At 43.8% G+C, this 17,864-nt stretch overlaps 1 protein-coding gene across 4 annotated transcripts in view; it reads left to right on the forward strand.

The window, feature by feature from the left end:
* NOL4L (nucleolar protein 4 like) overlaps nucleotides 1–17,864 on the forward strand; it is a gene marked incomplete at its 5' end in the record, with an annotated part of 131,212 nt that overhangs the window by 53,330 nt on the left and 60,018 nt on the right. For 2 of the 4 annotated variants that reach the window (XM_081011128.1, XM_081011130.1), the window contains 2 exons: nucleotides 3,598–3,718; nucleotides 8,200–8,309. In XM_081011128.1, the coding sequence (XP_080867254.1) occupies nucleotides 3,598–3,718; nucleotides 8,200–8,309 (231 nt within the window). The remainder of the gene's footprint in view (nucleotides 1–3,597; nucleotides 3,719–8,199; nucleotides 8,310–17,864) is intronic. The other 2 variants (XM_081011129.1, XM_081011127.1) reach the window with 1 other exon arrangement.

Below are 17,864 nucleotides of genomic sequence, written 5' to 3' on the forward strand. Positions count from 1 at the left end.
TGCCAGTGAGTTACAGGAGACAATACTGGGCTCCACAGAGGCGGTATAAGGCAGCTTCCTACATGGTCCCGGTTCAGTTCAGTCATGACTTTGCTTAATGGCCTTGGGTGCAAGTTGCTGCCCCTTTAGTCACACTTCTCTACCTGTAAAATGAGGATAGATGGAAGCATCAGGGATCTTATATGATTCCTGTGAGCACTGGAAGAGTTGTGAATTTCTTACTGATGATAAATATATTCTATAACAATAGCAACAGAAGCAGAAGATGTCTGTTTTCAGGGCTTTGTGCTGGCACTGGAGGTTAGACTAAGCCTGGCACTCTTGCCACAACCATAGTTAATCAGTTTTGGAAATATTACAATGGACCAAATGCAGAAAGAACAGGAATGACACAGAACAGCCTCTGGCCAATTGAGCAGCTTCCGCGAGGCTACTCTGGGCAGTCAAGACTTTGAGCATGCTCATGCTCAAAACCTGCTCTCCAGTCTTTCATGAAAAGCTATGGTAAGAGTATCACAAAGTACTTGGGTGTAGGTCCTGGGAATGACTATGGTGCTTCCATTTTTAAAATCAGCATGTTTGAACTGTTGATGCTGATGTGATGCTTGTTCTTCTATAGTTCTTCAGACATTTAACTGCACAAAACCTAGCATAGATTTGGGCCTTGGAAATGTCAGCCTTATCTAGCTATCATCTATCTATCATCTATCTATCATCTATCTATCTATCTATCTATCTATCTATCTATCTATCTATCATCTATCTATCTCTATCATCTATCTATCTAAGTTTATTTACATCTTGATTTTTTAAAAAGCCCTCTAAGTGGTTTACAAAAATACAAAATAAAGCGTTAACATTCTTCAGATGCCGTCACAGAAATAATGGAAGCCAGCCAGATTTTTCAGAATTTCATATTCTAACTATCACGTTGGCAGAGGGGCAGTTGAAAATATGTCAATTTTATTTTGAGCATGGACTTTTTTGCTTCTTTCTCACAAAATTAGGATTTCCTTATTGAGGTTTGTTTGTTGTGGCTTTGTTTTTTTGGGTAGAGTGCAAATAACCCTGCCTGTTGTTAATATTTGTTAAAGTGTTATCAGTTCCCTGCAGAAAGCATGCTGTCATTGTTAGCCATAACCTTGGTAGGGAGAATAATGGATTGTTCTTGGAAGGGTGAGTAGGTTGAAATGATGAGAGAAATAAATAAATTTGAACTGGTTCCCCTGTTCTGAGACTTTCTAAGCAGTTGCAGATATTGGGCCTGAAGAAGTGCTGGGTATTTGGGAAGTGGCAATTGGAGACCTGCACCCTGAAGGGGATCTTACAAAAGTATTGTTTGCAAAACTGGCTAAAGAACAGAGAGCCATTGGGTCTGGGTACAACCTCTTGCTGTCACAGCTGCTATGACTTCCACACGTACCATTTACAGGCAGTGTTGTATTTGGTGTTGCTTGAGAATTCTAAGAACCTCCCAAAATAAGGACAGGTTTGAAACCAGTTGGTTAAAGTAAGCGCCGTTTTGCATCTTGATTCAAAATGATAACCAACTGTAACCAAACATAGATGAAAACCTGGTCCTTGATCTCAGGAATCATCATGCGAAATTTGATCACGATAGCTTAAGAGGTGGTCAAATGTGCAGTGAGCAACTTTCCAAAATATAAGCACAGATTACATTATATTTTGCATTTCTACAGAAACTGTACTCAAGGCAGCTAATGACAGAATTACAAATAGAACAGTATATTATTCAAACAGTAACAATGAAAATGTAAACAGAGTTTGTCTAAAAGCATGCTGGAAATTTGTGGGCAGTGACACCGCCCCGTCCTGCCAGAGGCTGTTCCAAAGTCTGGGGGCTGCAGCTGAGAAGGTCCTCCCACCACACCCCAGAGGGGAAGTAGCCATGGAAGAGGGCCTTCGGAGTGGAATGGGGTTCTTAGGCAGGATCATACTGGGGGAGGCGGTTCTGCAGATACCTTGATCTAAGGCCATTCGGCGCTTTAAAGGCTGAAGCCAGCATCTTGCATTTATATCACACCAGCAGTGTGCATGGTGCTGTACAGCTGGGCACTGAAGCGAATGAGCATTCTGTTTTCTCCATCAGTGAAGGCCAGGTTCTGGAATATGGCTGGGTTTTGCTGGAGGGACCAGCGAAACCCACAGTGGTGGTGGGGGACACCCGTAGCAGCAGTGGGGCTGCCCATGGCAGAGGAGGCAGCGGTGTGTGCGTTCCTGTGACAGTGCCGTGGCTTGCTGACGGAGGCAGGGACATGGCAGGGACAAGTGGTGTCCTCTTCAGGTCCAGATCTACTGCCTAAGGCGACTGTCTCACCTCATCTCATGGGCCTGGGAGGGACCAGGAATGAAATAATATTAGTTCTGGAAGGACAGTCAGCATCATCAAGCCTATCTCCTGCACCTACCTAAAATGTCTTTGTTAGGTAAAGCTGGGAATGTTCATTTTCCTCTCCAGTGACAGAGCTTCTTGGGAACTGCCTTAGGAAATAGATCAGTGAGTGCTGCTTCTCTTTAGCCTGGAGAAGAGAGGATTGAGGGGGTGACATGATAGCTGTCTTCAAATATTTGAAGGGCTGTCATGCAGAAGAAGGAGCAGACTTGTTCTCCGTTGCTCTAGGGGGGCAGGAGTAGAACTAACAGAAAGCAATGCCAGGGAAGCAGAATTTGGTAAACTTTAAGGGGAACTGTCTAACCAGGGATGGGGAACCCTTTCCAGCTCAAGGGCCACTTTCCCTTCCAGGTAACCTTCTGGAGGCCACCTCCCAGAGGTGGATGGGGCCAGATGCAAAAAAAAGGGGGGGGGAACAAGTATAATTTTTACCTTTGTACAGTTGGCTAGTTTCTACATGTTTTACTCCTCCCTGCAAGTCGCTCTGAGACATATAGTGAAAAGCAGAATATACATTTCTTAAATACCGTATTTTTCGCTCTATAGGACGCGCCCGACCATAGGACGCACCTTGTTTTAGAGGGGGAGAACAAGAAAAAAAAAAATCTCCCCCTCTCTGCTCAGTGCCCCTTCAGTGAAGTGGCAGGAGAAACGGAGCCCCTTCCATTTCTCCTCCCGCTTCACTGAAGGGGCGCCGCGCAGCTCTCCCTCTCTGCTGAAGCCGGGAGAGTCTTGCTCTCCCAGCTTCAGCAAAAGGAACCCGAAGCCTTTGGAGCGCAGCGCGAGGTCCCGCTGCGCTCCAAAGGCTTTAGACGGCTATTCCTGAAGCCTGGAGAGCGAGAGGGGTCGGTGCACACCCACCCCTCTCGCTCTCCAGGCTTCAGCGAAAGCAAAGCGTAGCCTCCGGAGCGCGGAGGGAGTGCTCCTTCTGCGCTTTGGAAGCTCCACGTTGCTATCGCTGAAGCCAAGGAGCCTGTATTCACTCCCTAGGATGCACACATATTTCCCCTTAATTTTTGGAGGGGAAAAAGTGCGTCCTATAGAGCGAAAAATACGGTAAATAACAAATAAATTGACATTTTCTGTACAACCTGCACTAAAACAGCAAAGCAAAATATGCTCATGTGGGGCTGACTTACGCATCCAGGATGTGGACCAATGTCATCTTCTTGTTTCTCCTCCAGATTGCTGAAACTTACGCCTTCCTTCCAAGAGAAGCTGTGACCAGGTTCCTGATGAGCTGCACTGAGTGCCAGAAAAGGATGCATTTCAATTCCAATGGGGTGGAGCCCAAAGGTAGGACTGGTAAGGTTCCCTCCTTGAAACCCTGTAGAACTGCTGCCAGTCGGTATTGCTGGAAGCCACCCAGAGTGGCTGGGACAACTCAGCCAGATGGGTGCTGTATAAAGAAAAAAATATATCATTATTATTATTGACAGCACTGGGTTAGATGAACCACTGGTCTGTATCAATGGTCTGACTTGATACAAAGCAGCTACAGGCTGCATACCAGTGATTTCCAAACTTCTTAGTCGATGGACCACTTGAAAATCGCTGATGGTCTTGGTGGATCACTTCATGATTTGTTTGCCTCTTGAAGCAGTAGTAATGCACTGTTCTAGATTATGTGTTATTTTTTAATTGTATTCTTATTGCTTCTTTTCTTTCTTACGTTGTGTTTTATTGTATTACGATTTGCGTTCCATAGAATTCAAATTGTCTTACAATAAAATACAATATAAGAAAGAAAAGAAGCAATAAAAATACAATTAAAAAATCAGTATGAGTATTTAATGGAGAGATGCCACGGGCCACCTAAATGAAGCTTGCAGACCACTGGTAGTGCATGGGCCACAGTTTGGGAATCCCTGCCCTATGCATTGGGGTGTCACTTTCCAATCCTTTAGTGCGGAATACATTTCCTAAGACCTTTTCTGCATGCTTCTGTGTTTGTAATCACCCATAGCAGCTTAAATGGGCAACACTGGCCAAGGAAGACTAAGTGGCCTTCTGTTCATTGCCCATTGGCTTCATGAAGGTGGCTGAATATTTTTTACAGAGCAGTCCTAAACATGGGAAGCTGGTATAGCTTACACCAGCGTAAGTGACCCCTATTCTACACTCTGTTGAGGAGCCACTGGAAGGGGCTACTGTCATCTAATCTGGAAGGGGTGGGGCTTGAGTTTTGAGGATCAGGCACTTGGTCACATGACTGGAGCAGGTGACTCTCCTTGCCTTCCCCCCACAATACCCCCATCTCAGGGACTTACGCAGGTGTAAGTTTCTCTGGCTGAGCCCCTGCTTGAACCAGGGTGAGGGACTGAGCTTTGGCTCAGATCGGAAAGCCCAAGATCCACCAGATCCAAACTCACTCATCCCCGGTTGGTCTTGGGTTTAGATTGCACTATGAGCCTCATACTCCTCTTAGTTTAGCAATGATCTTGGCGTCCTGTACCCAGGGTGGTGGCACGTGTCTGCTGCAATTCCGCGGAGGGCAGGGAAAACCTCCTGTATGGTATTAGGCACAGAATTCAGCTAGCAGAGAACTTCGGCTCTCAGGGTAGGAGCTAAGGAGCAGGCTCTGAGCCATGGTGCCTGTGAACAGATGCTTGGAATTGTGTGGGCTGAAACCTCAGAAGCCAGGGCCATGGGGGGGGGGAGAGGTGGGGGGGAGGGGCACAGGTACCTTGCAGAACTCCCGGTGGCCTCTCCCCGAGGCTAGCTAAACCAGAATGGAAAATATGAAAATAGTAAAAGCTGCAGAATAAAAGCGTGCAGAAACTCAGTTTGCATAATTTGTACACAAGTTGCAATATCCTGTTTGGGTGTTGTAGGCACAGAACTTAAAACTTTTTAAGCACAGGGTATGCAAAGGCCTACTCATACTATAAAAATGTGTAGCAAGAGGGTCGATCAGAGCTACTTTTGTGGAGGCTGCTATCGGAAATATTGGTAATCTCTGCTTCCTAGCCAGGCACAATTAAAATTATAATCTAGAGGCAAGTTTGAACATTTGATTCTCCCTCCCATAAAACACGTAATAATCAGGAGGTCAGTTGAAAACCCACCTAACTGCATTATTTATTTTAATTTCCATTTTCAAGAGTTAGAAAGCTCAGGTTCAACATTAGCATGGGTTCACACAGTCATCTTGGGCATGTTACAACTTCTCAACCTCAGTTTTCTACCTGTGAAATGGGAATAGTTATTTTTGTTTGTTTGTTATATTTTAAACTCATCCTTGGTTCCATAGGATCACAGGATGGTTTTCAGCACCACATAAAATGTGTCATAGGTAAAGGTAAAGGGACCCTTGACTACTAGGTCCAGTCGTGGCCGACTCTGGGGTTGCGGCGCTCATCTCGCTTTATTGGCCGAGGGAGCCGGCATACAGCTTCCGGGTCATGTGGTCAGCATGACTAAGCCGCTTCTGGCGAACCAGAGCAGCGCAGGGAAACGCTTCTTTACCTTCCCGCCGGAGCAGTACCTATTTATCTACTTGCACTTTGACGTGCTTTCAAACTGCTAGGTTGGCAGGAGCAGGGACCAAGCAACAGGAGCTCACCCCGTCATGGGGATTCGAACCGCCGACCTTCTGATCGGCAAGTCCTAGGTTCTGTGGTTTAACCCACAGCGCCACCCACGTCCCTTAAAATGTCTCATAAGTACACGTAAACCAATAAGTAAAATGATAAAACCAATCAGCCGCTGCCCCTTAACTATGCATATGCTCCCCAAAGTGCCTGCCTAAAGTTGTGTGTCTTCAGCTGTTGGCCAATGTAATCGATAAAGGGGACAGCTGTTTTGCCACAGGGAGAGAGTTCCATATTGGGGTCCTCCGTGGATCACCATGTAATGAAGCATAGTAATTGCTGGAACAATGGAAAGGGCCTTCTGCGCAGATCATAAGGCTGAGGCTGTCAGATATGGAGGAGATACTACTCCAAGTATTTGGGACCTAGGGTGTTTATGAACGTCAGAGTCAATTTATTTAATTGGGTCCAGTGGCAATTAAATAGCCAGCATACTGATGATACCATGCCTCAGAGCCCTAGGTGAAATGCTTCCAGCAGCATCTTCAGGAGGGAATCCTGTGGCACTTTGTGCCTTAAAACCCAAGGGGCTTAGCAAAAGTTGCCTACTGCTAACAGACCTGACACTAGGAGTGGAAGGAATCCTCATAATACCATGCCTCTGACTCCTAGCCTACAGAGCTGATCCAGAAGGATCCTGTGGACATTGATCTCTAAAGCCACCAGAAGAGCCATAAAAACTACATGGCACAGGGGTGCTGCAAAACAAAAGCAAATAAAGCTTGTAAAGGCTTTTGGAAACTGAAAGTGCTATAGAAAGTGTTCATGGCTAATAATATTGAAGTCTTAGATATCAGGATTTTCTGAGGCCCTGGTCAGTAGCCAATTTTCCTTAAGAGCCATTGTGAAAGCAGAATGAGGATTTGTGGGACCAGTACCTAACACCAAAAGTGGCCTTGACAACAAGCTCTCTTAGTTTTTCCTCTGCATCTTTTTTCATTCCCAAGTTGGCCCAGGTATTAACTCCTATTTGAAGGGCTGACTCAGATGTTAAGATTTTGAAGGCTGCAAATTCTGAAGAAGAATATTTGTGCTGAATGCTCACCTGCCAACAGCAATCTGGCATTTGCCAGGTTCATGAAAACAATTTGCAGTTGATTTTGAAACATGTCCCTTGTTAATCTGCTAAATAACAATGGCCTTCTGCCTTGTGATATATTTTTTCCAATGTGCTCCTTGGCTCTGAGCAAGCATTGCGTCCTTGCTCTGCTTCTTCCCCGCTTTGCACTGAGAATTTGGCTGCAGAGGTTACGGCCAGATGGGGGCTACATGGATTGTATCCTGCACAGTATGAATGAAGGTCCTTGTCAATAGCGCCTGTTCCACAATATCCAGAAGGGTAACCATGTTAGCCTGTTGCAGCAAAAACAACGAAGCGCCTAGGTGCCAGAAGACTCTTTTGTTGTTCCTTCACAATAGGTACCCTTAAAAATAATCTACACAAGCCAAACTTTTTTCTTTTTTCTTTAATCCTTCATATGCAAGCCTTTTACCACTTTGCCAGGAGGGGCAGGGAAAACAAATGGCCCTTTTGTTCCAAAGCTTCATTCTCTCTGTGCAGGGAGAGGGTGGTGATGGAGGCAGCCTTGTCACCTATGAAGGAGAGATGGATTAGATTATACTTGATCAACTTTCACAAAGGACATGGGCCAACTCTAGTTACATGAATCTATTGAAAAAAAACCTCCATGGAATTGCAGGTAGACGCAAAACTTAACCCTCTCCGTTGGGAATAGGTAACCTTTGGCCCTCCAGGTGTTGCTGAACTACAACTCCCATCAGACCCAGCAAGCATGGCCTGAAGAGCATCAGGCATAAAGTACAAGGAAGGAGGATCAGACTCCTGTTGTCTATAATAAGCCTGGCCAATCCAGAAGCTTCATACTCCCTACCAGTCAGAGATGCTGGTATTGCACAGCTGAGCCCACTTCTGCGCCTAAAGTCCACTCTTGATTCCTGAGCATATACTCTCTACAGTTACTCATTAGCCTTGGAAGCATTCAGCTCCCCTTGTGCACCTTTCATTGCAACAAATAGACCTAATCAACCCACTCCATTCCTTTTATATAGGAGCAGGAAATGTGTGCACTCACTGGGTCTTGTTTGGGCCTTAGTTTGGGGAAAAGGTGGACAGATGTTGTTTGGGCTTCTAACTTCCAAATGACTCCCCTCTTCCTTTCTATTTATTTACAGAAAATGAACCTCCTTCCTCTCTGGTCTCTGGCATCATTGACTACAACATGCCTCTCACCTCCACCTACCTGAAGCAGATGAAGTTGCGTGTCATGAATTCCCAGGAGCAGGTGAGCTTCTTTCTTCATAATTTATCAAATCAGTCTTAATCTAGCAGGCGTACAGTGCAAAGCGTACAGTGGTTTTTAAATGCTGCCTTTGTCAAGACCAAACTCTGTTTCACAAAGCAGTGCATCATCTTTTTGAATGACACAAAACTCTCTTTCAGGCTGGATATAGTGAATAAATAAAACCAGGGAGGAGGCTAGTGAGGGGTCTCTGGGTGAAGGCATTTTGTTTAAAGCCTAGCCTTAAATTGGTAAATGGAGGACACTCTTGCCAGCTAAACAGGTTAGAACTGTGCTTTGTGCAAAAGATCTTGGGCTCCACCAAGAAGAGAAGCAAACGAAGGTTGTTGTTTTTTCCTTTGGCAACATGAAAGTGAGCAGGAATCTGAATCTCTCTCTAGTGGAATTCATGCATGTAAGGCTGAGCACAGAAATAAGGAAAGACGTACGGTGGTCCAACAAAGCTGGAAAATAATTTTAGAAAATGTTTTAGGTTAGCAGACTTAAGCTGAATTAGTTGGCAGTTGGAGGGCTGAATGTTGTTCTGCGGACCAATACTGCAACCCACTTGCCTGGAAGAAAGCCCTATTGAGCACAATAGCCTCTGAGTTGTCATTTATAGGATCGTACTATTAGTCCCATCTCTCTGTGGAGTAGAAAGTCTGGATAACATATGTGTCTTGACTATTTTGTCTATTTTCTCAGCTCTGCTGTAGCTGCTAAGTCTGTGTTTAAATCTAGTCTAAAGCTAAGTATGAAAGTGCTAAAGATAAAGTGCTAAAGTGAAGGGTGCAGCTTTGGCTGAGGAACAGAACAAATTTTAGCTATGTTACCTGAGAAGAAGAAAGGGAAGGAAAGGTTTTAAACTGAAGTGTAATTTCACCAAGTTTGAAGCAGGCCAGGGCCAAAACTGCCAAGTTATGAGTGGTTCTCTGATTTGGAGCAGAGGACCAATGGAGGGGAAGAGCTCCAAACCCTTTCTTTTACTTTGTCTACCCAGCTGTTCTTCTCCCCATAGTGAGAAAATAGTTGTGTTCATTGCAAGGGAACTGCAGAATCTTGCAGTGCCTTAAAGACTAACAAATTTATGATTTGGGTGTGTTGGATTGTATGTATGTGTGTGTGTTTGAAGGGGATGAGAAAGGGGTTGTTTTCTTTAACTAGAATTTGTTGTATCTGAAAACATGCTGTAGAGCGGGAGAGGACTTGCATGTCCCAGTTTTTTAATTTGATGGATCTGACCGCAATGACTGAAAGCAAACAGGACTTGGGCAAGTTTTTGGTTTTTTACCTGATGGGGACTGGCAAAGATGTTAAGTGTAGGTTTTTGAAGGAATATGGTTCTTTCCAATGAGGCTTCATATTTGCTTGTAGGAAGAGAGAGGACATTCACCTTATTTTTGAAACAGAGCAAGCCAGGCCAGGCAAAGAAAGGATCATTTTGTTTAGGATGAAGAGAGCAGGAAGTGTCAGGGGGGTAATCTGTTAAAATGGACTAATCCCTCACAATCGCTTTGACCTGAGATTCAACCAAATGTTTGTAGTGTTGTCGTTTCTCATAATCTGCAATTGGTAACCTGTCCAAGTGGTAACCTTCCCCTCTTCAAATGACTGTTGTGCTCAAGACAGAGTGGGACAAAAAATGGGGAGGGTACCATGACCTTCCTACTCTGATTGTGGGCTTCCCAGAGATAGCTGACTGCCACTGTTGAAAAAAAGAATACAGTACTAGAGGGACCTGAAGAGTCATATATTCCTACAACTGCACAAGCATAAACAAAGAATAATATTTATTAGGCTCATGTTCAGTGTCCGACTGAAATATTGCACCTGTGGTGTTGAAGGTATTGTCCTGCCAAGCCGGTCACTTGCGATATGCACCTTGGTTTCTTTACCTGAGACATTTAATCTTAATTTCCCTTTACCACAGAAAATCCAACACATAAAAATACCCCGTTATACATCTTCAGTCACTGATGGGGTGTGGTGGGAAGTTTGTCACATGGTGTGGTGATGTTTCAGTGGGTGGTCTCTATTGCAACTCCTCTGTTTCTGTTTGCTCCATACCTGAGCACCACCTAGCTGCTTTCTTTGTGGTAGCCCCCAACACCCATTTTCATTTATCACTGCATGCTGAATGCATGCCTACTTTGGAACAGTTCTCTGAAGATCCCCGTACACTCAGTTGGGGGCGATTATGCTGGAGACGGTAATTGTGGTGCAAATGTTGGACTTTTCTCTTTTAATTTTTAGTACGGATGTCTTGTGCAAGACCTCATTATCATAATTTGGTATTTTATTGCTGCTGTATTTTTTGGGTGGTGGTGGTGGGGAATGCATGGTTGAAGTTTTAACTCTTATGGTGGCCTGTGGAGCATTCCTAAATGTTTGGGATATTGCCACCACCCCTGATCCTGCAAAGAGTAGTTTGCTGTAGCTGAATATTACTCTTGTGCAGGACATCTGTGCTAAGAACAAAGCAAAACAAAATCAGGTTGAAACTGAAACCTACCTGTCTTGCAAAGGGCACATGTTTTCATTATGCTTTTGCATACTACCTTGGGGGAAAATTCACATGCACAGGTATCAAAATAGCTTTGTGCATGCCCAAAGTAACTCTCAACAAAGAGACAGGGATGCATTTCAAGCAAACACTACAAAAACTATTTCATCATAACATAGCGAAACAAAAATACAATAATATACAAAACCCATATTTCAATACTATATAACAACAAGATTATTAAACAACATATCCAAGTCCAAAAAAAGGGAATGCGTGGACAGTTGTGGACACAGCAAAATCAGATCTGAACTACCTGTTTGTGATATAAAGCCCCTAGCCTTGTTTTGGTGTGGGGTCCAGCAACCAAAGTTAAAGGGAGTACTGGAACATTTTTGAAACCTTCCTGGGCAGCAGCCCAAGAGGAGGTCATTTTGTCAGCGTAGAACACGGCGGTAGCTGCCGTTGGAACTCTGATACCACATGTCCCTGTTAGGCTTCGTGCTGGTTGCTATGGATTTGCAAGACCCATTAGAGCTATTTTAAGAGACAGAGTTGCCATGGCAGGACCCAGCCCTTCCTCTCTTGCATATCCCAAACTCTCCCCTGACTTCCGTTGGAATTTGAGGTGTGTGAGGAATGGAGCAGGCGGTCACACCTGGTGCAGGCGCCCAATTTAGAGAATATCTTCAAGAGGCATTTTTCTTCAAACCAAAGGCATGAGGGCAGGGTGGTGGGAGTAGCAAGACTGGATATTATAGAAAGCTATTGAAGTGAGTGGGAGCTGAACATTGCTTTGTGCTGGGGAGGATTTGTGCCCTGTGCTCATCTCTCCTCTTCCCATTCCTGAAAGGCTAAAGGTAGTTGGGTGGCCTGTGGGTCTTGAATCTGCTATTCATGCTAAACGTTTCCTGGTCCCATCTGTGTGTTGGGGCTGCAGAGAACACAGATGAAAACAGTCGTCATTGCTGGGACACAAAACATGAACTCCCATTCCCCCTACATAATATCATGATCTTCCAACAATAAGGTTTTTTTTTTAAAAAAGTACTGTTTATTTGATTCACATCCTGCCTTTCACATATGGAAGCCCCCCTCAAGACACCTGAAGACACATTAAAAATTAAACTATTAATTTAAATAACAAAAGTAAACAACAATAAGGCCATGTAGCGACAGCTAAATTCCAGAACAATGAATCAGCACCCAGTTTTCCACCCAGAGGCTTGAGCAAAATAAGCATGTTATGTCTTAGTTGACTGTTTGGTAGTGCAGTCCTATACATGTCTACTCAGAAGTAAGCCCCAAGTAAATGAGCATAGGATTGCAGCCTAAATCTCCATGAATGTGCAAATGAGACCTCAAGTTGTGTGAATGGACAACATTGGGAGTGGCACTCCTTGCAGTGATGGCTCCAAACCATCCAGGGCTTTGTATGTCAGAACCAAAACCTTAAATTGTGGTCGGTGAAAGAAGACTGGAAGAAATTTAAAGACTATTTACAGAAATATTGTAAAATTAAGGAATCTTAGAAGGATGTTGGATAGAAACTAAGAGGTTTTTAGCTGTAATGCTTTAAGAGATATGAAAAAAGGTTTACAATTGGGTAAAAGCATAATGGTAAGGATTTGCTGAACTAACGAACTGAACTGGAATACAAAAAAGGGAGGTATGAGGAGGTCCGGGGAAATAAGTGTAGGGAAGATAGGTTATGGAAAATTAATGTCTTTTTAACTGTTTTATTTTGTATGTTTCTTTTTTATTCTTTACTTTTTTGTTATATTTTAAAAACTTTATTCTTTTTTCTGTATTTTGTATTTCTTGTATTTTTTGAAACTTTAATAAAGATCATTTTAAAAAAAAAAACAAAACCTTAAATTGTGCTCAGTAGCAAGTAGGCAGCCAATGCAAGTGTCTGAGAATAGATGTTATGTAATTTCAGGTCCATCGTGTCCACAAGACACTGTGACTGCTGTGTTATGCACTAGCTGCAATCTCTGAACCATCTTCAAGAGTGTAGATGGTACTCTAGTACTCAGCAGTATCATTTTAGAAGAGGGACTCCCTCTTTTCTCGCATAGGAGAACGTAACTCTTCTGCAATAGAAACTGTCACCCAGATCATTGCATTAAAATGGTTATTAAAAAGTTACCATTGGCGCGCAGTTAATGGGGGACACTATTTAGTCAGTCAGAATATTTTAATCAGTATAGCTAACTAGTTGACTAGGTGTTACAGTTTTTATCAGTCTTTTGTAGGAGTCTGGGTGGGCTTCCCTAGGTAGCAAATTCCACAAGGGGGGTGCATTGAGAAGGCCTTGCTTCTCTTAGCCACTTTTTAAACCTCAGTTAGTAGTCCAAGGTATCTGAAGCAGAGCCTTTTTCTTTAAGCAGGCCCACTTTTGAAGACAAAAATGTAGGAGGAAGTTTGCATGTGAAAAGGCATTCCCTAAAATATGGGATATGTTTTCCCCTCCTAACCGGTCTTATACAAGGCTTAAATTTCTAAAGTTCGTTACTTAGGACAGCTGGTTGACAATGTGAAGCCTAACATATTCCACTATGTATCTATTAACTTTTTTCCAGAAGCACAAGGACATCAAGTGACTAGCACAGACTCATTTTGTGAGTCAATCACTCTCTTGGGAACCCAAGATCTCTTGTAATGACCACCAGGGCCTCCCTTAATCATGTTTGCAAAAGGAAGCCACTATATAATTGTTTGTATTTTTGTTTTTTTCTCCACTGCCCTTTGCTCTTGATTAACTTTTGCAGAACCTTTGCACTGCAGAAATTGGAAAAATCGGGCTGAACAAATGTTATTACAAAACATATTATATCTAGATCTGCATCTGGATAGGCACAGATATATACACATACTGTACACAATTAGTGGAACTGAGAGTAGGAGCTTTGTAGCAGTTCGCCTGAAGGTGCAAGATACGGTGTCAGCACCTGTGATGGTGTGTTGTGACTCTTTGCACTGAGTAGAAGTATTATGTGTAACTGCAAGATTCTTGTTCTAAGTTGATCACTGGAGACCTTCTGCTTGCTTGTATTGACAATGGAAAAGTTGCAGGGGGAGAGCCTGGCGGGGTGGGGTGGGGGGCAACAAGTACATCCGGTCTACTTAGCAGATCAGCTCAATCATGGTCATAGTTATGTCCTCCCTTAAAACAGTAGTTCAGGTGTGAGTTCTGCAACAGCTTCTACAGGGAAGACTGACATGGAATTTATGTACCACTTTTTAACAGTGTTCTACCAAAACAGTATAGAATTAAAACAGCTGCATAAAACAGCCTCTCCCCCAATACCATAATGGTCCTCTCCCCCATGCTTTTTAATATCTATATGAAGCCGCTGGGAGAGATCATCAGGGGGTTTGGGCTTGGTGTTCATCAGTATGCAGATGACACCCAGCTCTACCTCTCCTTTAAATCAGAACCAGTGAAGGCGGTGAAGGTCCTGTGTGAGTGCCTGGAGGCTGTTGGAGGATGGATGGCGGCTAACAGATTGAGGTTGAATCCTGACAAGACAGAAGTACTGTTTTTGGGGGACAGGGGGCGGGCGGGTGTGGGGGATTCCCTGGTCCTGAATGGGGTAATTGTGCCCCTGAAGGACCAGGTGCGCAGCCTGGGAGTCATTTTGGACTCACAGCTGTCCATGGAGGCACAGGTTAATTCTGTGTCCAGGGCAGCTGTTTACCAGCTCCACCTGGTACGCAGGCTGAGACCCTACCTGCCCGCGGACTGTCTTGCCAGAGTGGTGCATGCTCTAGTTATCTCCCGCTTGGACTATTGCAATGCGCTCTACGTGGGGCTACCTTTGAAGGTGACCTGGAAACTTCAATTAATCCAGAATGCGGCAGCTAGACTGGTGACTGGGAGTGGCCGCCGGGACCACATAACACCGGTTCTGAGAGATCTGCATTGGCTCCCAGTACGTTTCCGAGCACAATTCAAAGTGTTGGTGCTGACCTTTAAAGCCCTAAACGGCCTCGGTCCAGTATACCTGAAGGAGCGTCTCCACCCCCATCGTTCAGCCCGGACAATGAGATCCAGCACCGAGGGCCTTCTGGCGGTTCCCTCATTGCGAGAAGTAAGGTTACAGGGAACCAGGCAGAGGGCCTTCTCGGTAGTGGCGCCTGCCCTGTGGAACGCCCTCCCAGCAGATGTCAAAGCAATAAACAACTATTTTACTTTTAAAAGACAACTGAAGGCAGCCCTCTTTAGGGAAGTTTTTAATGTCTGATGCTGTGCTGTTTTTAATATTCAGTTGGAAGCCGCCCAGAGTGGCTGGGGAAACCCAGCCAGATGGGCGGGGTATAAATAATAAATAATTATTATTATTATTATTATTATTATTATTATTATTATTTATTATTATTATTATTATTATTATTATTATTATTATTATTAACAACCAAAATCAATGTGAAAGCACCAGAAAAAAATAGGACATACAACAGAGAATTATTTTAAAAAATGGCATAAATAGGTTGATTGAAGAATTCATTTGATGATCTTTAAAATCTCCCCACCCACTTCCACACCTTTGTCATTGAATGGTTTCCTTCTACAGATATATTCAAATTGTTATACTGTTTTTTATAGATCTATGTAATACATATATTTCAGAAATTTGGCCTTCTACTTCTTTTTGTGCTTGGCTTACTGTTAGGCGAAGGAAGCGCAGGCATTATTCATTTTGTTTTCCTCATTTGGGCAAGACTTCCGCTTTTTAAAGGAAGCCTCCTTGGATTTTACAGCTTCCTTGTCTGTGCTATATAACCACACTGGCATCCTTGTCGGCTTGTTTGTAGCGTTTCTGATCTGTGTTATATATTTTATTTATTCAACTAGGTTCATTTAACCTCCAAGCTTCCTGAAAGGATCTAACAGGTCTGACTTTTCAAGTTACTTTTAACTAATCCTCTCATTTTTTTTAGAAATCTCCTCTTCCAAATTTAAATGTAACTGTGTTGGGCTTTTTATGCCTGGCATCAGTTCATGCAACTGAGCAACAAACAAAAAAGTCCTCCAGGATCCCATTAGCACAGGGCAATGATTCTCAAAAGAGTAAGACTTTTGGTCCCATAAACTGCACTGATCAAATAAGGGGTATAATTGTGGGTACTGGCAACTGCCTGGCCTTCCTTACGTAGATAAGGGGTGAGCATCCATGCACAACAGCAGCAGGGTGCTTGTAAAAACCTGTGCTGAGATTTGTCAGGAAATGACAGGTCAGTGAATGCGTGGCAGGGAGATGTGTATCCAATTCCTCAAATAAACCCATCTCCCCCTCCACACTGCTTTGCTCATGCCACCTCCTTCCCTTGTCCTTTCTCAAGACCTCACTTCCCATCAGCAGCTTTGCCTCCAATGCCTTTTCCTATCTCTGTGTCTTTCCCCAACATTGGTGCTCTTGCTGCCTGTTCATCAGGCTGCTTTACCTTACTCACTTTCTCCTTTAAGACCCAGGTTTTTTGGGGAGGAATTTCCTCTTAGGTCACACCAAGCAGGGCTCTGTTGTTTTGCAGATGAGTAATTTGGTGGATTGGACTTTGAATTCTTGCCTCGGCAGTAGTTTTTATGTCTCCGAGTGACAGTGTGGGGGGTCACTTTGCTGGGGGGTCAGCACAGGAACCACAAAGACAAGTGGCCACAGAGAAAGGTTGGTTAATAATAATTAAAAAAGTGTCAGTAGGACAGTTGATGGAATGACTTACCGCTTCTGCAGTGGCAGCTGAAATGTGTTCCCCCACTTTTGGGAGACGTGCCAATACCCCTGCTCTGCCAGTATTTTATGAAGGATTACTTGATAAATAATGCTTTGTCTCCCTTGGCTGTTTGTCGTCCTTCCTCCGAATGTATGTGGTTGCTAGTTCTCATGGTCCTCCTCCCACCCATGGCTATTATTTTCTTGAACCACCTTAGCCTCATTTGACCCACTTATCCACTGCAACTAGACTCTCCCTAATCCCAGCGCCACCACCCAGAGGCAGCTTCTCCAGTCTTTTCTCGACACATGTCCTCTAAGACCCACGCTCTCAACCCTCACCCCCCCGAACCCTTTCTCTTTCAGTCCAGCACAACTCGCTATGATCCTTTTGGGTCCTAAATGTGGAAACAAGGTCACACACACCTTGAGAGGTTTAGGGGCAGTGTGGCAGGCAATGTTTAACTTTCTTGGGATGAGAGAACGCCACATATGTATGAATCGCTGTAATGTATTTTATTTACAAATGTATTTGCAGAACACAGTATGGGTTTAGTGACCACTACAGCAGGTGGCAACAGTGCTGCCTCTGCTTCATATTCCCAAAGCAACATTGTGGACAACTGCACCCTGGTTCCTTCTACTTCAGCTAAACTTGCAGCTTGTAACTGTCTGTCTCTCCCCCCCCCCTTTTTTTCCATGCATGTTTGGCCTTGCAGAGAACTCATTCCCCCAAGTCAATTGCTCACTTTTAAGTTGTTGATAAGGTCTAAAACTTTGTCTCTTGTTACTGCTGTTTGCCTTAGTTCTTATATCTACTGTTTTGAGAACAGATGCAAATAATTCATTCAGCTGCAATCTCCTTTTCCTCCTTTAGCACACCTTTGCCATCTAAAGCTCCAAAGGCCTCTCTAGCTAATGTCCTGTTTGAATATATTTAAAGATTTTTTGGTAGTTGGTCTTCATGTTTTTAGCAATGTGCTCCTTGACTACTTTTATTTTCATCTCTTGAATTTATTTAATCAAAGCTTGTGTTCCTGCTTGTTCTCATTGGAACAAGACTTCTGTTTTCTGAAGTGAATATTCATAAGAATGGAAGAACATAAGAAGAGTCTGTTGGATCAGGCCAATGGCCCACCTAGTCTAGCATCCTGTTCTCACAGTGACCAACCAGATTTCAATGGGAAGCCCAAAAGCAAGACCTAAGCACAATAGCACTCTTTTCATTTGTGATTCCCAACAACTGGTATTTAGAGGCATAGTGTCACTGACAGTAGAGGCAAAACATAGCCATCGTGTCTAGTAGCCCTATTAATATCCTCCAATTGCTTCCTTGAC

The sequence above is a fragment of the Podarcis pityusensis genome (assembly GCF_964106645.2).
Source record: "Podarcis pityusensis genome assembly, chromosome: 6".
Classification (NCBI taxonomy): Eukaryota; Metazoa; Chordata; class Lepidosauria; order Squamata; family Lacertidae; genus Podarcis; species Podarcis pityusensis.